Source organism: Lepus europaeus, chromosome 5, assembly GCF_033115175.1.
Source record: "Lepus europaeus isolate LE1 chromosome 5, mLepTim1.pri, whole genome shotgun sequence".
NCBI lineage: Eukaryota > Metazoa > Chordata > Mammalia > Lagomorpha > Leporidae > Lepus > Lepus europaeus.
The window spans coordinates 79,942,335-79,967,432 of NC_084831.1; the positions used below are offsets into that span (position 1 = coordinate 79,942,335).

General features: G+C 43.2%; 1 protein-coding gene across 1 annotated transcript in view; it reads left to right on the plus strand.

Annotated features, from left to right (window-relative positions):
- Positions 1-25,098, plus strand: part of CLCA2 (chloride channel accessory 2) — a 37,844-nt gene that overhangs the window by 11,157 nt on the left and 1,589 nt on the right. Inside the window, exons 6-13 of the mRNA XM_062193426.1 lie at positions 1,636-1,863; positions 5,863-6,093; positions 7,045-7,222; positions 9,778-9,884; positions 12,187-12,411; positions 16,265-16,535; positions 19,424-19,594; positions 24,599-24,832. Of these exons, the coding sequence (XP_062049410.1) occupies positions 1,636-1,863; positions 5,863-6,093; positions 7,045-7,222; positions 9,778-9,884; positions 12,187-12,411; positions 16,265-16,535; positions 19,424-19,594; positions 24,599-24,832 (1,645 nt within the window). The remainder of the gene's footprint in view (positions 1-1,635; positions 1,864-5,862; positions 6,094-7,044; positions 7,223-9,777; positions 9,885-12,186; positions 12,412-16,264; positions 16,536-19,423; positions 19,595-24,598; positions 24,833-25,098) is intronic.

Consider the following 25,098-nt stretch of genomic DNA (forward strand, 5'->3'; position numbering starts at 1 on the left):
TTTTCACTTTAGGGGTGATCGTAGGGAGCAGCCAGACTCTCTCCAGAAGCCTGCATGGAATCAGAAAGGAGGGAGCCAAATGAGTTCTAGGTTTAGTCTACCTGCATCACAAAAACCTCACAGTCCTGTCTGTGCTGCACTCCTCTGTGGGCCGGGCTGGGAGCCTCACAGGTATACGCCTTGGTGGACTTTTCACTTCCCTGGCTGACCAATGCCCATTGAAATGATGCATTTTTTTTCCTTGAAGATATTCAGTCTGATTTTATTCAAGACTAGGAACTGTTTTGTAATTTTAAGGTGATGTTTCCTATTTATTTTTCATTTCTTTTTTTAAAAATATTTTATTTATTTATTTATTTATTTGAGAGGTAGAGTTACAGAGAGAGGGAGACACAGAGAGAAAGGTCTTCCATCCGCTGGTTCACTCCCCAAATGGCTGCAACAGCCAGAGCAATGGGCCAATCCAAAGCCAGGAGCCAGGAGCTTCTAAGTCTCCCTCGGCCCAAGTAGTTGGACCATCTTCTACTGCTTTCCCAGACCATAGCAGAGAGCTGGATTGGAAGAGGAACAGCCAGGACTAGAACTGGTTCCCATATGGATGCCAGCACTGCAGGTGGAGGCTTAGCCCACTATGCCACAGCAACAGCCCTGATTTTTTCCTATTTCTTGTCCCATCCATTATATTCTTAGTTTCTAGCTTACATATCTGATGCCAGCTTAATTCTGTGTATTTGGTCTTACTATCTGTGACACGTCACAATCTTTGTGATCAATATCTAGTCAGGAAAGCTCCACAATTTCCTAACCACAGTCATGAAATGTGGGGAAAGAGAGCTAAACAAAGTTAAACCAAACCAGGTTCTGCCCTGTCTCCTTGTCTTACTAAGAAACTCACACCCTATTGCAGTTAATCTCTTTTCAAAGCCTCAGCTGCTTCTATGAAATCAGAGAAGAGATTAGAGAGTCCATAATGCTTCTTCTATCTGAGCGACCATCCTGTAGGAATGGAGGCCTGGAAATAGATAGGGATCCATTCCTTTGCAGTACAAACTACACCTTTACTGGGGTACTGACACAGGTTCATCAGTAGCATTGAACAAATTATCTCTATATTTCTAAATTATGGGAATGGGGGTGTCAGGAAGTAGACTTAAGTTATTTTCCTTCTTAATCTTATTCTTAGAGGTAAATATTTGAGCTAAACCAATATATGCAGACTGTTCCATAAATAAAGGTGCAGTAGTCATTAAATATGATTCCATGGAATTGTCCAACAAAGATAACATCTTCTGGACTGTTTTCTTAACACAACATCATGCTAAGGAAGGAGGGAGACTTTTTTTTTTTTTAAGACTGAGATATACACACACGGTCTGCTCTCTGTTTGCCAAGTACAAGTAAGCTTTTAATGGGGGTCATCATCACAAAGGTGCTAGTGTCTCAAGGAAAGGATGCCAAAGTTTGTTTGCAAACCAGCTGTCACTCTTCAAGGGAAGAAGTACACTGCCGTGGCCTGTCTAGATTTCCTCTCTTTTGGCTCACCTGGTCTTTCAGTCCAAGTTGCATGAGAATGAAAAGCTTCTCCAGTGCTGGGGGAGAGTTGCTCCTCTCTGATAGCCCCTGCTCTCTTTCCAGGTGGTTGAATTCTGTAACGCAAGTACCCACAACCAAGAATCTCCTAACCGCCAGAACCAAATATGCAGCCTCTCAAGTGCATGGGACATAATCACAGCCTCGGATGACTTTAACCGCAGCGCTCCCTTGGGTGGGACCGAGCTCCCACCTCCTCCCACATTCTCCCTTGTGCAGGCTGGTGACAAGGTGGTCTGTCTCGTGCTGGATGTGTCCAGCAAGATGGCCGAGGTAACATTTTTTTTTTAAAGATTTATTTATTTATTTGAAAGGCAGGCAAAATGTTCGAAATGATCACAGCTTATTTTCTTGGAGATGGGACAGACAAATTCAGAATGTGGCCCAGAAATTAGGATCATGCAGATGAAGGAAATACACAGATAATTCCTCACCTCCATTTTGGCCACTAATAGCAACTTTTCCCCTACCAAGACTCTTCTTCAAGATCCTGACACATAAGGAAAACTCTGGCCACAGCCATTCGCTGGTAAGCATCTGTGGTTGAAACAGCAGATGGAAATTGCAGTGAGCTGGCCTGACGTGTGTATGTTTCCTATGTCCCTACACGATTCAGTGGCCCGGTGATCTAGCCAGCTCCTGGGAACCTGCTCTAGGAACCTCCAGCTCAAGGCTGAGTCTCTGGAATCAGGCAGATGTGCTTCAGTTCTGGTTACGTCACTTACTGGCTGTAATCAGGAGCTCAGTTTTCTCACCGTAAAATAGGACTAGGATACCTACTTTCACATGGAAATTTGCAAACCCTTTAATCAATGCAGCCATTTTTAACCTTAAACTATATGATCTTGTCATTCAAAATATTAAAAACAAATTGACTAAGTGCTCAAAACTCGTTACTTCCTAAATTTTATTCTAGTTTTTACTATGACTTATGCCCAGCATTGGCTAAGAGTGGTTTTACATTTTACATAGTAAGAAAAAAATCAGGAAAATAATATTTCATAACATATGAAAAAATATATGAAATTCAACTTCCAGCATCCATAAAAAAGTGACTCATTTGTTACCACATACCACCTATGGCCACCCTGGTGCTACAATGGCAGAATTGAGTAGTTGCAACAGAGAACTTCAGGCATACAAAGCCTGAAATCTTTACTATCTGGCCCCTTTGCAAAAAAAAAAAAATGCTTATTTCTAACCTATAATCTAAAGGTTATTTTTGGCTTATTGTATCTCTGTGGGTTGGCTACTGTACACCTCTTCCCAGCTCTGTGTTCCATGCCATCACATTGTCAGCTTGAAGTCAGCCATGGTGAGGCTATTTACTGCACAGAAAATGGCCATTGCTCTAAATCAGAGCTTGCCCTTACTTGCCCTCACCCAACCCTCCCTCCCTCCTCCCTGCTTCTCTCCTTCCACCCTCCTTCCTTCTTTTGTTCCTTTCTTCATTCCTTCCTTCCTTTCCTCTCCTCTTCCCTCTCTCCCCCACTTCTGTGTTTCTTTCCAAAAAGCTAATTATTAAACATTTATCTGTCTACATCACAAGAGTATTGAGGGAGAATAAATGTGATAATAAATATGGAGTTTTTGGTTCATAATTAATTACAAATGACAGATTTTATTTTTATTATAGTACATGTCCAAGAAGAGAATTTATGCTATTGTGTTCTCTGCCTCATTAGTCCTAGAATTCTTGCATCTGGAGAGGGATATGACAGGGGGCTTATCTGAATTACTAAGAATATAGGAATATTAGGAATTCTGCTAATGCAATTTGTCATGCTGTCTACCTACTGATGGCTAGGACATGCTTTTCTCAAATACAATCTCAGGGTAACAATACTGGTTACCTGTCTATGTTGAGTGAGGATTGATGGAATGAAAGGAAGATAACTACTTAAGACACGAAATAAGCAGAAAAGAAATAAGCCCCAGGTGACAAAGTCACCTTTCCTCCCTTTTATTGCCTATACCATCACTGAACCATTATATCCATCCCTTTATTTATCAGGTGCCCACACTGTGCTGGCCTGTGGGATACAGAGATGGGGGAGAACAGGGTGTTTGCTCTGAACATTTGTGAATCTAATGATGGAGATGTGATACATCCACGTGAATAAGTACAATAGAGTATGACAAGATCTCACAGACATATGAGCTGCCGTGGAAGCATTGTCAAGACAATGTCTAGTGCTATAGAAGAAAGTGGGCAAGGTAGACTTCACTGAAAGGGTGAACTTGGAGTTGAAGGATAGTAGGTGCTTGCTAGATTGGGTGAGATGAGGAAGAGTATGAGCGAGGACACTGCAGGGAAAGAAAGTGTGTGTGCAGTGGCCAAGGAGCAGAATGAGAAGGACTTGTTCAGGGGAATGGGACTGACTGGCATGGCTATCACCAACATTGGGTAGATCTGAGGAAGACGCAACTGAGATGGAAATATGGTATGGATTTGAAAGAAATGTAACACATTTACTTAACAGGATCTGTTTAAGACATGGAAGCAGGTTACACAGGAGTAGTAGATTTCTAGCACATCCATTTGGGAGGAGAGTCATCATTGCGAATGGTGACTTGATGACCATGATCATGATAATAGCATATACATTCTGAATGCTCATTTTGTATCCATTTTGTAAATGAGAAAACAGGCTATAAAAAGACAAGTAATTTTTTCACGGCTACAAAATCAGCAAAGGTTAAAGGCAGGATTCAATCTTTGCTTATCCACTCTACCAACTTATCTCCCAGTACTGTAAGAGAAACAATATTTAAGAAGGGGGGGCAAGGGATTTTGAGTGTGTAGAGTTTGAGACAAACTGTGGGACATGAGATTGGTGGGGTGACATGCAGGTCCAGGCAGTAAGGGAGGTGTCCGGGATGGAGACAGAGGTCACAGTCATCCATGAACCCGTGAAACCCTGAAACTCAACTTGCTGCCCCTTTCTCTTTTCCCACAGTCTTCCAAACAAGTGATCTTAGTGAATTCATCTGTAACATCACCTGCCCAAACCTGAACACTAATATTGCTGTATGTTTGGTTAGTACCTCATGGTATAACTGTATTGTCATATACTCCTACATCATTCAGTTTATCCTCACAGAAACTCTATTTTAATAAGAGGGGCTGGTGTTGTATCAAAGCAAGTAAAGCCACCACCTGCAACATCGGGATCCCATATGGTCAGTTCATGTCCCAGCTTCTCTACTTCTGTTCCAGTTCCCTGCTAATGGCCTAGGGAAAGCAGAGGAAGATGGATGCCCCAAGTATTTGGGCCCCTGCCACCCACATGGGAGACCTGGAAGAAGTTCCTGGCTTCTGCCAGTGGCCTGATCCAGCCCCGGTCATTGTAGCCAGTAGGGGAGTGAACCAGAGGATGGATAATCTCTCTCTTTGTATCCCCCTACTCTGTAACTCTGACTTTCAAATAGACAAATCTTTTTTTAAAAAGTAAGAAAGACACTACTGAATACGCTTTACAGATGAAGTTGCCAACCTAAGATGACCACAATCACAGTGGCTAACTCAGGAAGGACACTAGATTCTCTACTACTCCTCTCTACCATAAAGTCTGTTTGCAATGTTTTCACCTACCTAGTATGAATTTTAAATGTATTTATTCATTTAGTTTTCTTTATTTGAAAGAGACAGAGAGAGAGAGAGAATCTTCCATTCTTTGTTTCACTGCCCAAATGCCTGCAATGGCAGTGGCTAGGGCTGGGGCGTGGGCTGGGGCTGGGCCAGGCTGAAGCCAGGAGCCAGAAACTCAATCTGGGTCTCAAATGGGTGGTAGGGACCCAAATACTTGAGCCATCACCAGGGCACACGTATGAGGGAGCTGGACTCCAAAGGGAGCCAGGACTTGAACTTGAACCCAGGCACTCTGATACGGGATGCAGGCATACCAAGTGGCAGCTTTATCACTATGCCAAACACGCACTCCACCCAGTCTGAATTTTTAAAAAAGCAGTTGCAAACCTCAATTGGTTACATAGATCTGAGTTGGAGAAAAAACAGTAGGGATATGTGTTTGTAATTAGGAGCATCTTGTTGGGGCAAAGTTCCAACCACTATCCCTTCCCCAAAAAGGCACACATTTTTGAAACTACAATTCAGCAAACAATATTTTAACACTATGTCACCTTTCCAACTAAAAATTTATGATCCAACGGCTCATGAAGAATTAGCAGATATATTTGGTAATTTAATTATCTTAGTCATACTTTTAGCTATCAAATGTTCATGCTTGCTTTTTCCTTTTTGGGACATAGGCTGACAGACTCCTTCGACTGCAACAAGCAGCAGAATTTTTTTTGATGCAGATTGTGGAAATTCACACTTTTGTGGGCACTGCCAGTTTCAGTAGCAAAGGAGAGATCAGAGCCCCGCTACAGCAAATTAACAGCCGCGATGACCGAAAGCAGCTGGTTTCTCACCTGCCTACCACTGTGTCCACTGAAGCAGAAATCAGCGTGTGCTCCGGACTAAAGAAGGGGTTTCAGGTAGCGTAGAGCCTCCTAAGCCTCACTCACCGTGACTTTTCTTTCCTGCCTTTTGTACCTGAGCTTCCTTCTGATTAGGGTCAATTTGTTATGCGGTGCTCATAGCAACCTCAACTATAAGAGAGTAATGATGGATTACCTTTAAAGTTAGGAACCATTGATGACATTGTATTCTGTGTGCCTGACAAAGTTGGCATGTAATAGTTGCTTCATAAATGCTTGTTTAAAGAATGAGTAAATAAATGAATACAAAATGGTTAAGGCAGAGAGACTCAAATATCATTTGGGCACTCTCTCAACTGTCCCTATTCATTCTGAGACTACCCCAGCTGTAACCATTGTTACCCTCTGGTTTTCTGGTCAAAACCAGCCTGTCTCCTGATTAGTGTCAACCTAGACCTGAAGTCCTGTGAGAATCAATTAAGGCCAAAGGTATGTTTGGGGCTTATCAGAGTTCATCTAAATCAGCACACGTCTGGATGCTGCATATGGCATGCAGCCGTGCAGTGAGCACCTGATTGTCAGCAAGTCGTATCACGGGTGGTTGCTGCAAGTGTTTCTCAACCTCGGCTGCCCCGTGAAATCACCTGAGAATTTAAAACTTCCTGATGACTCGGTCTCAACCCGCGATCATAATTTAATTAATCTAGGTTGTGACCTGATGACTAAAATTGTTCAAAGCACCCCAGCTGATCCAAATGTTGAGGAGCACTGCTCTGGGCCCTCTTCCTGACCACTCGCGGGATCTTGGAGGCAAGACTCCCACACAGTCATGTACCCAGGGCCTCTATGACAGAGACCAGTCTAAACTATGGACACATCATGGTGCATAATGTGTAGTGGCTACAGAGAACCTCAAACAGGTTTATGGCTTGCTAGTAGGTAGCTTGGCATGAACGCAAATTCTTCAGTTCAATTAAACAATTTGAACTACATTTCCTTCCAAAATAGGTGGTGGAAAAACTGAATGGCAAAGCTTACGGCGCTGTGATCATATTAGTGACCAGCGGGGCTGATGAGCACGTTGGCAGCTGCTTGCACAGTGTGCTCACCAGCGGCTCAACCGTCCATTCCATCACCCTGGGATCATCGGCAGCCAGAAACCTGGAGGAATTAGCACGTCGTACAGGTCGTACAGTCTGTAGAACTAAATTTATTTTGAATTTGAGTGGCAGAGAGAACTCCCATCTGAAGCTGGGAGCCAGGCCCAAACTAAGTTTCTCATCTGGGTGGCAGGAACCCAGTTACTTGAGCCATCATCTCCTACTGCCTGTCATGATCTGCGTCAGCAGGAAGCTGCAGTGGGGGGCCAGGTAGCAAACCCAGACACTCAGAGGTGGGACACAGGCATCTCAGGTGCTGGGTCAAACACCTGACCCTAACAACTTTGGTTAGTACCTCATGGTATAACTGTATTGTCATATACTCCTACATCATTCAGTTTATCCTCACAGAAACTCTATTTTAGTAAGAGGGGCTGGTGTTGTATCAAAGCAAGTAAAGCCACCACCTGCAACATCGGGATCCCATATGGTCAGTTCATGTCCCAGCTTCTCTACTTCTGTTCCAGCTCCCTGCTAACTTAAATATTGGCAGAGCCTGTGTCGGTCCCCAGCCCAGCAGGCCTGGGCAGCTGACCAGCTGATTGAAAAAGGGGGAAGGCGCCTGGGCCTGATAGCTTCCCTGTTGGGACATAGCCCCAGTGTGTCTGGGGCAGCTCAGGTTTGGCTTGAGTTACGCTGGTGGGCCTTGTCCTCTCCCCTTTGAGTCTCCACCTAACCCTGGTCTTCCCTTTGTGACGTACCCACCCTGCCCTCCCCTGCTATTCCTTCCCGCCCTCTGCACATGAATCTGTTATTGTTTTGACTTTGGTTTTTTTATTTGGGGGGACCGGCTGAGCCAAAGGGTCAGAAATTCTGCCCTTCGTCCCTAGCACTTGGCACTATGGTTTTGGTTTATGTATCGTTTTGACATTTTCTATGCTGGTTGTATTTATATATACTTAAATATTTAAAGGACAACCACAAAATTCAGATTATATGGCTTAATTGAAAAACTAGAAATAATTTTCTTAAAAGCACAGAAATCATTGCTAAAATCTGTCATCTGGATTTTTTTTGTTTTTTGGTGCTTTTAAATTTTTATTTTTTTAAATTTTTATTTAATAAATATAAATTTCCAAGGTACAGCTTTTGGATTACAGTAGCTTCCCCGCCCCCGCCATAACTTCCCTCCCACCTGCAACCCTCCCATCTCCCACTCCCTCTCCCAACCCATTCACATCAAGATTCATTTTCAATTATCTTTATATACAGAAGATCAATTTAGTATATATTAATTAAATTTCAACAGTTTGCACCCACACAGAAACACAAAGTGTAAAGTACTGTTTGAGTACTAGTTATAGCATTAATTCACATTGTACAACAGATTAAGGACAGAGATCCTACATGGGGAGTAAGTGCACAGTGACTCCTGTTGTTGACTTAACAATTGACACTCTTATTTATGGCGTCAGTAATCACCCTAGGCTCTTGCCATGAGTTGCCAAGGCTATGGAAGCCTTTGGAGTTCGCCAATTCTGATTTTATTTAGACAAGGTCATAGTCAAAGTGGAAGTTCTCTCCTCCCTTCAGAGAAAGGTACCTCCTTCTTCGATGGCCTGTTCTTTCTACTGGGATCTCACTCACAGAGATCTTTCCTTTAGGTTTTTTTTTTCTTTTTGCCAGAGTGTCTTGGCTTTCCATGCCTAAAATACTCTCATGGGATCTTGAGCCAGATCTGAATGCCTTAAGGGCTGATTCTGAGGCCAGAGTGCTATTTAGGGCATCTGCCATAAGGTCCCAATTACATACAACTAACAATATATAAAATAATGTTTTTATAAACTCCTTTTTAAGCAAAGCTGAATATATATAATTATGGAGCTAAAAACAATGTTTTAAGATTAACTGTACTAATGTCTATGATAAAAATACACACAAAGGAGCCAGTGTTGTGGTATAGTGGGTTAAGCCACCGCCTGTGATACTGGCATCCCAAAGGGGTGCTGGTTCAAGTCTCAAGTCTCAGCTGTTCACTTCAGATCCAGCTCTCTGCTAATGCACCTGGGGAAGCAGCAGAAGATGGCCCAAGTGCTTGGGCCCCTGCACCCACGTGGGAGACTCTGATGAAGTTCCTTGCTCCTAGCTCCTGCTTCAGCCTGGCCCAGTCCCGGCCTTTGTGACCACTTGGGGAGTGAACGAGCAGATGAAAGATCTCTCTCTGTATCTTTCTTTCTCTCTCTGAACTCTGCCTTTCAAATAAACAAATAAATCTTAAAAAGAAGAAAGAGAAAGAAAGAAAGAAAGAAAGAAAGAAAGAAAGAAAGAAAGAAAGAAAGAAAGAAAGAAAGAAAGGAAGAAAGGAAGAAAGGAAGAAAGGAAGAAAGGAAGAAAGAGGAAGGAAGGAAGGAAGGAAGAAAGAGGAAGGAAGGAAGGAAGGAAGGAAGAAAGAGGAAGGAAGGAAGGTAGGTAGGTAGGAAGGAAGGTAGGAAGGAAGGAAGAAAGAGGAAGGAAGGAAGGAAGGAAGGGAGGAAGGGAGGAAGGAAGAAAGAGGAAGGAAGGAAGAAAGAGGAAGGAAGGTAGGTTGTTGGAAAAGATCTGAGATTTTGATTTTTTTTTTAATTTTAATCATGTATTTCAGGAGGTTTAAAGTTCTTCATTCCGGATCAATCAAACTCCAATAGCATGATGGATGCTTTCAGTAGAATTTCCTCTGGAACTGGAGACATTTTCCAGCAAAGTATCCAGGTCAGAATTTCCTGGATGTTATTGTTTCAGATGGCAGGGGTGAGGAGGGGAGAAGGAAGCAGGGGAAATAGATGAGGTGTGCTAACTGCTTGGCTGACCGTACTTGAATGTGCAGCAGTATTTGAGTATGTGACAATGTGGGTGCGGAAGGCTTTTAATGAGCTTCCTGAGGTGACCAGAGCCAGGCTTCATTTTCACCTGATGTCACACTCCTCAGTTCTAGGAGCAGTTCTCTGTGATGGCCACCTCAGCTTTTCAAGGTTTGTAAGCAGAGCCGGCTCCTTCCTTGCAGCTCAAAATGCAGGTGGGCTGGAGTTCAGGCCCAGAAGAGAAATGAAAAACCAGGCACTTAGTCTTATTAGTTTCATTACAGCTTTCTACCAATCAGAATCCATTTTACTTTTGCATCTTTAACATCTTTGAAACTCCTGCCTTGTCTCAGGAGTACCAGTTTCATTAACCCCTAAAAATGTCCAGCTGCCTCTTCCACTACAGCAGCTTCCTTGATTTTGCTTGCAAACGTTTCCTCTAATCGAGCCACTTTTTAATGGACCAAGTGGTTTTTTTTTTCTTAGTACTTTAGAGACATTTTGGACATAACTGAACAATGTTTGGAATCAAATTTGATCTATGGTTTCCTCACAGATGGTAAATGAATATGTGAAGATAAAGGCTTACTGCAAATGATGAGCTCTGTAAATTATTGTCAGGAAATATTGAACATGAAGATTATATGTACACAGTAAATGCAATAACCACTATCCCACCGTTAGAAGTAAACTATGTGAATTCAAGTGAGTGTAGCCTATTCGCTGATCTTCTGATAATTCTCAGTAATCTTTATAACCTGTGATTTCTTCCTTAACAATATGAAATAAGTATTTTAAGAAGTTAAAGAAGAATTTAACATGAAATATCATTCATATGGGTTCAAATGAGCCTTGCTACTCCTAAACTTGGCTGCCTCTTCCCTGTTGTTTGCATGTCAGTAGCTCCAGTAGACTGAGGACAGGAGCTGTGGCTAAATCCCCTCCACCAGCCCAGGGCCCAGCAGAGTGTGGCTGAGCAGCCCACTAACATGTTCATTTGATTTCAACAAATAACCCTTCATGTCTCTGCTGTCATCTACCAATGTAATTTTATGTGTTTTCCATGTTTGAGCAATTTTACAAGTTTTATACATTTTCAAAGTTATTTACAGATTTGTATCCATGGCTAATAAATTCTAACTAAATGTAGGGGCTCTGGTGACAGCCTGCCTGGGTTTCATACCAGTTCCATTCTTCATTAATTTAACATTGGACAAATTATTTCTCTAAGCCTCTGTCTTCTCATCTGTGACCTTGACAGTACTTATCTAGAGGGTTTCTATAAGGACCAAAAAAGATAACACATGTGAAACATTTAGCACAGTGGCAGGCAGATGTATGTACTCTATACATGTGATACACATGTGCACACACGTGTACCCACACATGCACATGTATAGCTTGTTGTGATTAGCTGAATAATTTTTTAATGTACCAGAATACAAATTTTCATTTCTTATTAAAATAAGAATCTGGACAGGTTGTATACATTTTAAAACACAAGCAAAAATAAAAATCAAAGAAAACTTGTTATAATTGCTGATCTGAGGCCAGTGTTAGTTTGGATGAAAAACAATATGAGAGCCGGCGCCGCGGCTCAATAGGCTAATCCTCCACCTTGTGGTGCCGGCACCCTGGGTTCTAGTCCCGGTCGGGACACCGGAGTCTGTCCCGGTTGCCCCTCTTCCAGTCCAGCTCTCTGCTGTGGCCCGGGAGTGCAGAGGAGGATGGCCCAAAGTCCTTGGGCCCTGCACCCCATGGGAGACCAGGAGAAGCACCTGGCTCCTGCCTTTGGATCAGCGCGGTGCGCCCGCCATAGCGCACCAGCTGTGGCGGCCATTGGAGGGTGAACCAACGGCAAAGGAAGACCTTTCTCTCTGTCTCTCTCTCTCTCTCACTATCCACTCTGCCTGTCAAAAAAAAAAAAAAAAAAAACAATATGAGAACAAGTAAAATCTCTTGATAAAGAATAATAAAATGACACTTGTTTTAACTGTAACAAAGTATTTTATAGCGAGTATACTTATATAGTATGTAATGTTCTGCTTTGGCAAAGTATTTTCATATGAAAAAGTAGTTATGTAAGCATAGTGTGTTTCAGAATTAATGATTTTTATTTTTACCAGTTCATTTTTATTTATCATAAAAGTAAAGAAAAAGAGAAATGATTACATATGCACTGGGAACTTTCATATGCATATTCTCTTTAACAGCTTGAAAGTACAAGTGAAAATGTTAAACCTCACCATCAACTCAGAAACACTGTGCTTGTGGATAACAGTGTGGGCAATGGCACTGTCTTTCTAGTCACGTGGCAGACCAGCGGTCCCCCTGAGATTGTACTATTCGATCCTAATGGAAGAAAATACCACATAAACAGTTTCATCACCAACCCAGCTTTCCAGACAGCTAGTCTTTGGATTCCAGGAACTGCTAAGGTAGGTGTCATGAGCTTGTTTGTGATGACGTTTAGCCAACTGAATTATGTGATCAAATGCATTGACTATGGAAAATTTTGTTCTGATACTCTATATCAAAATAACTTTAAGTTTATGAAGGCAATTTGTAAATATTTAAAACAAGAGAAACAACTAAGGTATGTTCAACACTTTAAACATTGGATAAATACTTCTCACTTCAGTAAAGGAAGTTGATATTTTCACTAGTATTACAAATAATTATTTTCTAGCCTACAACTTTATGTAATCTATATACACATAGTCGCCTATGTGCTAGGGGAAAAATTTCTACCTAGATTTATAATAGGAATACATGCAATGCATTTGTTTTGGAGCACCTGCTGTGTGCTGGGTCTTGTTCTAGGAACAGATAAAAGGGCTGGTAGGTGTGATGGATTCTGGGTAGAGAAAACAGCACATAGAAAGGTTCAGAGGGAAAGAACCTGGCTATTCATACAACTGTGAGTGGTTCAATACAGTTGAGCTACAGAGTAGCATAATAAGGTAAGGAGACTGGAGGAGGAAGCAGAGGGGAGTGATAAGGCTGCAGAGATAAAAAGAAATCACACCTGCAAAGGCTTTGCATGGCTGTAAGGGGGGTGGGGTAGGGACTTGAATCCTAAAGGCAAAAGGAACCACTGAAGGGTCTAAAGAGAGCTGTGAATTGACCAGATCTGTTTCTGTACTCCTGAATCCCCCGCCTCATCACACACTGCCCCTTCCCCATCCCTGTTGGCAGACTCTTACCTGGTCACCTCGATTCCCAGCGGGCATCCTCCCCACCCCACCCACTCTTCCTCTCTATCCAAGCAATTCTTCTGAAGCATAACCCTGACCCATCTGCCTCCTGGTCAGAACTCACTGGTGCCTTCAGGATAAAATCCAAGTGGTTATTGGGACACACAAAGTCCTCCTGTCCTGGTTTCTGCCGGAGATTCTCTTACTGTTCTCCTAAACACTCTATTTCCTACTGCTACTGAACTTTTCTCCTAATTCACCACGTTCTTTTCACTGGGAACACTTTAGCTATTCCTTGTTCCCTTTGTCTGGCTCCTTAGTCTGGATTAGGTGCCCAGTAGCAAAACAATGATTACACTTAGAGAGAACTTTTTGATGTGGAGGTTCCTGCCATTGGTCTGACACTAATGCTGATTCCAAAAAGAGGACAGATGGAAAGATGGACAGTTAGACTGGTAATAAATGATAGATGAGTAGATAGGTAGAAATAGATGATGATGAATGCATGGATTGATCTTGATAGGATATCTTGGTGGCTAGCTTGAATCATGACTTTACTGGAAAATGGCTGCTTGAATCCCTATGAGGAAGGTAGGGTAGGGGCTGATGGTGCCTTCACTTCCCACCCTAGGTCTCACCTTAATGTTTCTTTGTTTTTCCTCATACTGTGTTAGCTCCTCCTAAGTGCATCCCAGATTTAACAAGCTACCCGCGGTGTCAGGGAAAAAGCAACACATGTATAGATAGCTTAATCAAAAGGGCACATTTCTACTACATTATACTTTTAGCCTTTTCCTTTCTGACCTTCTTTGGCAGGGCTCTTCCAGACAGTCCAGATAGGCAAGAGAGTGGACTTTAGCAGCATTTCTATAAGTTACTCAACATAGATATTTTATAGCTGTCATCTATCGAAACAGTAGGTCCTTTTCTTGGTCTCCAGTAGTAAGCATATGTTGTTTACATTGCTTGGGATTTCTGGGAGTGTGAGTTTGGCAGAAGTGGAAGGAAAGAAGGATATTGTTGCCTTCTATTCCAGTGTCTCCATGAATCATAAAGTAATAACTTGATCTCACTTTCTCAGTTGTGAAGAAGAATGAAAAAATGTGGCTGCCTTTTGGGTGAAGAGTTTAGATTACTATTTGCAAAGTGCTGCGAAGTGGACACTTATTATTACATTTTAAAAGTGAATTAAAGGAGGAGAGTTCACCCAGTGGTCAAGACTCCTGCGTTCTACAACATTCTACAACATAGTACCGGGGTTGATACCTGACTCTGACTCCTGACTCCAGCTTCCTGCTAATGCAGACCCTGGGAAGTAGCGGTGATGACTCAAGTAGTCGCATCCCTGCCACCCATGTGGGAGACCCAGATTGTGTTTCCAGCTCCTGACTTTCCCCCTGGTTCAGGCCCAACTCCACGGGCATTTGAAGAGTAAACCAGTGGATGGGAGCATGTGTATTTTCTCTCAATCTCTGTTTCTCTCTCTCCCTCCCTCTTCCTCCCCCTCCCCCTTTTCTCTCTGCCTCTCACTAAAGTAGAGAGAAGAGATTTTAAAAACTTAAAAAAAAAAAGAAAGGAAGGAATGAGGGGGGATTAGGGAAGAAAGGAAATTTGGGTATCTTCTTAAACTGTATCTATGAAATACAGGAAATTGTTCTCTTTATATTAATAAAAATGTTTAAGGTATACACTTAAACAAATGTAAAAAAAGGAAAGAAAAAATGTAAAAAAATGAAGAAAAGATAAAAGATCAAAAAATATATAAGCAAGAAAGAAAGGAAGAAAGAAAGAAAGAAGAACAATTGTAAAAGTATGCAGAGTGGCAAAGAGAGAAGGAGAGACAGAGAGATCTTCCACCTGCTGGCTCACTCCCAAATGCCTGTATTAGTCAGGGAGAGGCCAGGCTGAAGCCAGGAGCCATGAACTCCATCCAGTCTACCATGTGGGTGGCAGGAACCCCAGTACTTGGGCTACCATCTGTCACCTCTCAGGTGCATTAGTGAGAAGCTGGATGAGAAAGTGGAGTTGAGACTCAATCCTGGGCACTCCTATGTTGGGATGCCAGTCCCCCAGGTTGCAACTTAACCCACTGTGCCACAAGGCCCATACAGAAAAAAATATTTTTTAAAATATTTACTTAATTGGGAGGCAAAGAGACAGAAAAGTAGAGAAGAGACAGATAAGATGAGAGCACTCCCATCCACTGGTTCACTCCCCAAATGCCCACAAAAGCCAGGCATGGGCCAGGCCAAAGCCAGGAACCTGGAACTTAATCCAGGCCTACCACATGGGTGGCAGTGACTCAGATTGGATCTGTCACCTGCTGCCTCCTGGAGTGTGCATGGGTAGGAAGTTGGAATGGGGAACAGATCAAGGACTTGAACCCTGGCACTCAGATATGGATGCAGGAATCCCAACCAGTGATTTAACTGCTGGGCAAAACACTTGCCCCAATTTTAAAAAATTCTAAAGGATGTTCTTTGGGCAGAAATAAAATTGTCCTAGAGAAAAGGTAAAAATTGCAGGAAAGAAGAAAAATCAATGAAAATGATAAATCATGGATAAATCTTCTGGGTAATAAAGACTATATAAACAAACAAACAAAAAAGAAATAACCTTTCCTGAAGACAAAATAGAATAAATATCTTTTACAAAATAAGAAATTGGACAAGCACTGTGGCACAGTGGATTAAGTCACTGCTTACAATGCCTACATCCCATATCAGAGTACCAATTGGAGTCCCAGCTAATCAACTTCAGGGCCAGCTTCCTGCTAATGGAACCTGAGAGGCAGCAGATGATGACTCAAGTGCTTGGGCCCCTACCCCACACATGGGAGATCCAGATGGAGTTCCTGGCTCCTGGCTTTGGCCTGGCCCAGCCTTGGCTCTTGTAGCTGTTTAGGGATGAGTCAGCGGATGGAATATCTGTGCCTCCCTCTTTCTCTGTCATTCTTTCAAATAGATATAAATATTTTTATATTTATTCAAATATGAAATATATGTTCATTTATTTATATACAATAAAAGCTAATAAAATTCAGGATTGATATTTTTCTCTACATTTTACAAAACAAAAAGCCTTTGTTTTGCAGCCTGGGCCCTGGACTTACATACTGAACAATACCCACCATTCTCCTCAAGCCCTAAAAATGACAGTGGCCTCTCGTGCCTCCAGCTCAGCTGTACCCCCAGTCACTGTGGAAGCCTTTGTAGACAGAGATACCACGAGTTTTCCCCACCCTGTGATGATTTATGCAAACGTGAGAAAGGGGTCTTATCCCATCTGGAATGCCACTGTAACCGCTACCATTGAGCCAGAGACTGGAGAGCCTGTTAGGCTGAAACTTCTTGATGATGGAGCAGGTGGGTGACAAGGAAAGGTATGTGATCTACGTGATCATTTTCTTCTTGTTCTCAGGTGCTGGGATGTGGTAGTATCAACATTAAGCCTATATGTAAAATTCCTGCAACTCAATCATGTCGCTCATTCAGTCATATCCAACTCCTGAATTCTCTCAGAATCACTGACATACTGAGCAGCTACAGGTTGACTTGGGAAAAAACAGTTCCCCAGGGGCTCCTGCAGGACAGCAAGAGGTGGGAGGAAGTTGCCTGATCCCTTGATCTAGGCTTCTTCATGACCAGTGGCACTGACCACTCTCACTTCGTCAGATCCCACAGGAACACGCTTGTATGTCATACCCTTACCCCTCCAGGAGTCACTGGTTTCACTCTGAAATAATCAGACAACTAAAAGAGCAAATGAAATCCAAAAAGGAAGAGATAGTGAAAGACCATTCCTTCCCCTGTCGAATCCAGTAGTGAGAAGTGGGGAGACGGGGGGGGGGGGGGGGGGGGACATTGAAATTGAAATTGTGATCCAGTAGCTGACCCTAGACTATTCTCTGGGCAGTTGGTTGGGATGATGAGAAACAGCTTGGCCAGAGCCTTTGAAGTGTGTGAATTGGTCCCCAGGAGAGCAGTCCATTAAGCCCAGTGGCATCACAGCACCAATTCTCACACCACTGTGAAAACAAAGCAAAACCCCACTCCAGCGTTCTCATTCTGCACACACGGAGTTCACAGCCTCATTGTCACCCAGGACAGACAGCACAGCGGCAGGCCAGGCAGATGGCAGCACTTGGGCTCTTTCTCACTGTTTCTTGACCTTTAAAAACAAACTCTTTTGTGGTGCCATGTTCCTATTCCATTTTTCTCCTAAACTAAATTTTCAGGATGACAACAGACCTTGAAGTCTAGGTTGGCAGTCCCTAGTGTTTCCATCTGCTAATAAGATTCTATTCCTTTTCTTTGTTGTTTCAGAGGTAGGTCTGGTTTTTGCTCTTTGGAAGTTTTTTTCCCCCTGAGAGTCTTAGGTTTAGCAGCCTATTGGGTATCTTGTCATGGCACTTGTGCCTGGCATTTATAAAACAGAAGTTCATTCAAAGGATTTTCATTCAAGCCTCTCTCAGAGAGATACCTGAAAATTCTTCTTGTGCTTATTGGAATGGATCCAGATGAACTCTTCGTGCTCTGCCTGCTTACCCACAGTCCAAAGTGATGTACTTTGCAGAATGTTGCTCCTTTTTGGCAGCCTCTGGACTGATCTGGAGAACATATTCTGTTCTCCTAGGCAAAAACATTTAATTCAGTTCAATAGCATTTTATACATATTTCCTGGAACCATTTCATTTATTTGATATCTAGATGTATACCCTAATGAAAGAAATAGTGAAAAGTGCTACTTTTGTGTGAAAATGTGAATCTGCTTCCCCTCACACTTATGTCTTTCTGTCTTAATGATTGAAAGAGATGGTAGTGACAACTGTGATAAGAAGAGATTTTCCTGAGTAACTTCTCAGCAAAGGTATAGCTTCTTATTTACTAATCAGTAAGTCACTACATGCTAAGATTTTATTTTTTCCACCAGTTTTTTTTCCCCTAAATAAACCTTGATAGCAAGATGTTTTAGCTCTTCCTTCTTTATTTAAATATACCCCTACTTTCCTTACATTAGGAACCCTGCTTCTGTAGCGGGGGGTAGGGGGGTTCCAGAGCACTGTAGCAATGACCCAATCCCGGCTCAGGGCTGGGGTATGCTGTGAGAACTGATTTGACCTCTAGGATAGGATAAGCTGCTTGCCCCATATGGCCACCTGTGTTTGAACTGTGAATGTGCTGTTCTCTTGGGCTAAGCTGTACCTCCTCCGACTGCAGCCTTAGGATCTAGGCCCTCCTGCCTTTCAGTCATGGACTTGACTTGGAGATGACCTGCTCTCTCTGGGGATGAATGTGAAGGGAGGAGGTCTAGCACTGGCCAAGCTTTCGGCATGGCCACTTGAAGCTAGGCCCAGAGGGCAGAATGTACAACCCCTTAGAATCCAGACCAGCCGTTCCACGCACCTTCTAATGAGGAGATCAGGGGATTTCACACCTCTTTACCACTGTTTATCAACCATGGTTTTTATTCATAAAGCATTCATCGGATGGAAATGTGTATATGTGCATGGATATTCATTTCCTGGGAGACAGAATAACTTCTATCTTTTTATCTCAGAAAGGTCTGTGACCATAACCAAGCTTAAAAACGTGCTTAGTTTCATGAAAAAACTAGTATTATTTTTAGTGATAGGAATGAAAGCACTTTAAAGATGATTCTCAAGTCTTTATTAACACTGAAGGGGCTGGCACTGTGTCATAGTGGGTAAAGCCGCTGCCTACAGGGCCGACATCCCATATGGGCACCAGTTCTAGTCCCAGCTACTCCACTTCTGATCCAGCTCTCTGCTATGGACTGGGAAAGCAGTAGAAGATGGTCCAAGTCCTTGGGCCCCTGCACCCACGTAAAGGACCTAGAAGAAGTTCCTGGCTCGGCTTCAGATCAGCTCAGCTCCAGCCATTGCACTCATTTGGGGAGTGAACCAGTGGAATGGAACCTTTCTCTCTCTCTCTTTCTCTTTCTCTCTCAAAGCCTCTGCCTCTGTGTAACTCTGCCTTTCAAATAAATAAATAAATCTTCAAAAAAATACACTGAAACAGGTAAAATGCATTCATCATTGGAAAAAACTTTCTGAGGTTAAGGAATCACAGGTAGCAATTATGGAGTCATCAGCTTTTAATAACTTGATAATATCAAAAGTAGTTATAACCGTGATAACACATGCTTAAATGGAAATGACTTATGAGTTTTACATATCAATAATCCACTATGATGACAAGTGTTGACATTGAATTTCTGATTGTTTATACAGGTGCTGATATTATAAAAGATGATGGAATTTACTCGAGGTATTTTTTCTCCTTTGCTGTAAGTGGTAGATACAGCTTAAAAGTACACGTCAGTCGCTCTCCTGGCATACATGTCCTCGCGCACTCTGCTCTAGGGAGTCGTGCCATGTATGCACCAGGATACATAGCAAACGGTAAGCATCATTAGCACTGGTATTCGGCTATCATCCTTTTTTGTGTATCTCTCTGGGGTTCGTGTGTCTGTCTGTGTGTGTATTAGAGAGACAGAGGGATGAGAAAAAGAATTTTGAAACTATTTGTACTTAAATCGGTACATAATCTGCTGACTATCTTGTCAGTCCTCAGTGATTCAGTGGTAGTAGATACCAGGCAGGCAATAGGTAATTCCCACAGGGTACTCCCACCTTCATTTTAATAATTATTTTGACCTCTGTCATGTGACTGTTTCACCAGAATTACTGATAGATACAGAGATTGGTTGAGTTTTCTCAGTTCTTAACCCTGTATTTCCTCCATTGAGGTTTGGATGAGGCAAAGACAAAAAGTCTCTAACAGTTGCAAGATGAAAACCAGCGGCCCAAACGATCCCCCCAGCAAATGAGTTCCTGATAAAGATGAGCTTGGATGCTTCAGACAACTGAGCACTCTCTGATTCTGCTTTCCTTCAAGATAAAAATGTCAAATAAGTAGAAGATGCACATCTTTTTATTTTTAACATCATTTGTTTTTTGGTGCCTGGTGGGAAGTGCTGGTGAAATCTGGCAAATAGAATTATATCATCCTGTAGTCTTTCAAAACATTTCTTTCTAAGCATTTTTATCTCCAAAACTTTGTGTCATTTATGAAATATTACACATGTATTTTGACAGTTATAGTTAATCATTGGGACTATTCCACAATATGGTTTTACATTTTTTTGTTGTTCTACATATACTATCACTAGAAAACAGTCAAGACACTGCAATGGATTTGCATCTCATGGTCTTTTTTGTGTCACCTAGAACACAGTTTACTCTTATCTCTATTTTAAGTAATTTAGATTACTTCAAAAACAGTGTAAATCAACTACCAAGGCAACATGATTTTGTTGCATAGAGATGACTTTATATATATATATATATATATATATATATATATATATATATATTACTTTGTTTCTATATGGATATTCCCTCTTTAACACAGAGATAGCATTTTTGAAAGCTACTAGCTGACAGGCTTAGTCCTAGCAAGTTGGGATATCAAATAGAGTGAGAACTGGATTCTTATCGAGGAGGTTGCAGGCTTCAGGCTGAGCTGGGCATCTTTTTAAAGCCGTAGTCAAGGAGGCAAACACCAGTACTTAGAGTACAGTGATGTTAGAGACATTCGAGTATGGCTTTATTTATGCACATCATATAGACCCTTTAGAGCACAGAAGAAAAGAATTCAGGTTTCCCTGTGCTTGCCTCATATACCTAATATTCAGTTTATCAGATCATATTCAAGCAACGACCTTGAGCAAACACTTCCCTGAAAAATGGCAGCTGCTCTGTTTCCACACCGCCAAATCTCCTGACACAGCAGCAGTGGCGTCCTTCATCTACCAGCTAGTGGCCACCCCTCTACTCTTTCCCATCCAGTTCCTTGGAATATATCTGAGCCTGCTGACTGCAACTTCTCACCTCCAGTTTACTACTCTGCTCACTGCCATCTCACTTCCACCCTCACCACCCCACCAGACTTGCTGTGGCCCTAGTCCCAGTGACCACCCTGGTTTCCAATTCTCCTTCTCTGGAGTGGTTTTTGTTTTTTTTGGTTTTTTTTTTTTTTTTTGGGTTTTTTTTTGGTCAGGTTCTTGTTCCATCACCTCCTTGTCTTCTGGATCCCTAAATCTTGGCAGTTCTCCGAGCCTAGTCTGAACCTTTTCACACTGCCAGCTGAGCCACACTACCTGGGTTTGAAACCGGCTCCCCAGTTGTTAACTATTTGACTTTGCAAGTTACTTCTCTTCTGTATGCCTTTTTCTATTACCTACAAAAATGGGGGTGATAATTGTACCCTTCTCATAGCCGTGCTCAAAAATTAAATATCTGAGGGGATGGTGCTGTGGCATAGCAGGTAAACCCCCCACCTGCAGCTCCGGCATCCCATATGGGCTCTGATTTGAGTCCTGGCTGCTCCACTTCCAATCCATCTCCCTCCTAATGCACCTGGAAAAGTAGTGGAAGATGGCCCAAGTGCTTGGGCCTTGCACCCACATGGGAGACCCAGATGAGGCTCCTGGGTCTGGCCCAGCCCTAGTGTTGCAGTTATTTGGGGAGTGAACCAGCAGATGGAAGCTCTCTCTTTCTCTGTCCCTCTGCTTCTCCCTGTATGTAACTCTGACTTTCAAATAAATGAAATAAAAATCTTTTAAAAAAGAAAATTAAATATTTGACATATGTAAAGTACTTAGAAATGTTTCTGGCACATGGTTATATTAAATAAGTACTACTTCTCATTGGTCTCTTTCTTCTTAGCCTACCGCTCTTCTAAAGTTCTTCAATCCTAGAAACTATTGTTTGTAACCAACTTCCCCCTTCATCATTCCATGTTAAAGTCTGCCACCGTCTTTTGCTGATTTTGTCTCTGAACAACATCTGGAACTTCCTCTTTCTTGCCTCTCCTTATTGCTATCATCCTCATTGCTGTTTTCTGTCATCTGAACGTTTTGTTTCGTTTGTTTCTTTTGGAGAGGCAGAGAAACAGAGAGATCAGCCATCTGCTGGTTGACTCTCCAAATGCCAGCAACAGCTGGGACAGGGCCAAAGCCAATGCCGGGAGCCAGGAACTCCATCTGGGTTTCTTACGTAGGTGCAGAGACCCCAAATACCAATACCACTGCTGCCTTACAGGTTACACATCAGCAAGAAGCTGGAATCAGGGGCAGAGCCAGGACCTGAAGTCAAAAACTTCAATATGGGCCGGCGCCGCGGCTCAATAGGCTAATCCTCCACCTTGCGGCGCCGGCACACCAGGTTCTAGTCCCAGTCAGGGCACCGATCCTGTCCTGGTTGCCCCTCTTCCAGGCCAGCTCTCTGCTGTGGCCAGGGAGTGCAGTGGAGGATGGCCCAAGTGCTTGGACCCTGCACCCCATGGGAGACCAGGAGAAGCACCTGGCTCCTGGCTTCGGATCAGCGCGGTGCGCCGGCCGCAGCACGCCTACCACGGCGGCCATTGGAGGGTGAACCAACGGCAAAAAGGAAGACCTTTCTCTCTGTCTCTCTCTCTCTACTGTCCACTCTGCCTGTCAAAAAACAAAACAAAACAAAAACTTCAATATGGGGGCCGATGCCTTGGCGCAGTAGGTTGATCCCCTGCCTGCGGTGCCAGCATCCCATATGGGTGCCAGTTCTAGTCCTGGCTGCTCCTCTTCCCATCCAGCTCTCTGCTGTGGACTGGGAAAGCAGCAGAAGATGGCCCAAGTGCTTGGGCTCCTGCACTCATGTGGGAGACCAGGAAGAAGCTCCTGGCTCCTGGCTTCAGATCAGCGTAGCTCCGGCCATTGTGGCCATTTTGGGGGGTGAATCAACGGAAGGAAGACCTTTCTCTCTGTCTCTCCCTCTCACTGTCTGTAACTCTACCTCTCAAATAAATAAATAAATAAATAAAATCTTTAAAAAAAAAGAACTTCAATATGGGTTACTGTTGTCCCAAGTAGTGTCTTAACCGTGGGGCCAGACACCCACTGCTCCCCTGAACTAAAGAATGGCTGACTGAGTGGCCTCATTGCTTGCTGTGCCTTAATTCACTCTCCACCAGGTTGCCAGGGTGACTTTTTAGAAAGAAAATACCATCATATCACTGCCTGCTTCCCTCCAGGATGTAAGATTAAAATCTAAACCCAACTACATTGCTCCACAAGACCCTCTTCTGGTTCGTCCCAAACTACTCTCCTCCTGTCTTTGTTTGTTTGTTTTCCTGCAAAACTCTCCTTCACTTGAGCGTTCTTAACTGATCCCTTTGCTGTAATGTTCTATCTCCATTCTTTTAATTTTTTTAAAGAATTATTTATTTATTTAAAAGGCAGTGAATCAGAGAGGCAGAGGCAGAGAGAGAGAGAGAGAGAGAGAGAGAGAGAGAGAGAGAGAGGTCTTCCATCCACTGGTTCACTCCCCAGTTGGCTGCAACAGCTGGAGCTGAGCCGATCTTAAGCCAGCAGCCAGGAGCTTCTTCCAGGTCTCCCGTGCAGGTGCAGAAGCCCAAGGATTTGGGTCATCTTCTACTGCTTTCCCAGACCATAGAATGGAGCTGGATTGGAAGTGGAGCAGTCGGGACTCGAACTGGCGCCATACCAACACTGCAGGTGGTGGCTTTACCCCCTACCTCTGTTTTTTACCTACCTCTGTTTTTTAACTACAACTATTAGGAAACATTCAAATCTTGCTTCCTCGATAACCAACCTAAGTTATGCACCTGTGTTGTTTTCCTTCATACCACCCTGCCTCTTTTCCATCTTATATTTATAATAATGATAAACACATATTTATTAATATGATCAATGACTGTAAATTCATGAAGGGTACCATTTTGTCTGTGATAACTGACACAGCATATGTGAATGGATGAATGATTGAATAAACAAACTCAAAGGAACTCAGTTATTCTTTTTTTATTTTTTGAAAGGCAGAGTTACAGAGATAGAGGGAGAGAGCCACCATGCCAGCCCCATAAACTCTGTTATTCTAAATATATAGTTAAGGAAAAAAAGCGTTGGAAAAGGCTCTTAATAATCTGCCAAAGCCGGCCGGCGCCGCGGCTCAATAGGCTAATCCTCCACCTTGCGGCGCCAGCACACCGGGTTCTAGTCCCGGTCAGGGTGCCGGCTCTGTCCCGGTTGCCCCGCTTCCAGGCCAGCTCTCTGCTGTGACCAGGGAGTGCAGTGGAGGATGGCCCAAGTCCTTGGGCCCTGCACCCCATGGGAGACCAGGAGAAGCACCTGGCTCCTGGCTTCGGATCAGCGCAGTGCGCCGGCCGCGGCAGCCATTGGAGGGTGAACCAACGGCAAAAAGGAAGACCTTTCTCTCTGTCTCTCTCTCTCTACTGTCCACTCTGCCTGTCAAAAAACAAAAAAAAATAATAATAATCTGCCAAAGCCAAACTCTTCAGGAGATTCATAATGTGTGGGTTTGGCTATTTTTTCTTTTGTGTTCCAGGTAATATTCAGATGAATGCACCGATATACTCAGTGGGCAGGAAAGAGGAGCAGCAAAAGTGGGGTTTTAGCCGAACGAGCTCAGGGGGCTCCTTCTCAGTGCTGGGAGTCCCAGCTGGCCCCCACCCTGATGTGTTTCCACCGTGCAAAATTACAGACCTGGAAGCTGCCAGAGCAGAAGAGGAGGTGACCTTATCTTGGACAGCACCTGGAGAAGACTTCGATCAGGGCCAGGGTAGGTTTGCTGACTTCATTACATATTTTTCCCCCACTAAACAGCGTTTCTAGAAATTACATCAGAACTTAGTTGGGTGAAAGTGCTTTGGGAGTTTGGAGCTGAAAAAGCTTCAGAGAGTTGTCCTGGGAAGCTTTGCATTGTTGATAACCCACAAATCCCAGTCTGCCCCAGGAGGGATACGGCCCTTGGTAGCACCGCTGATCCTTCAGAAACCTTGATGGCAAACAGTAGCTGTGCTCTAGGTAGCAGCAGCAGAGTGTGTG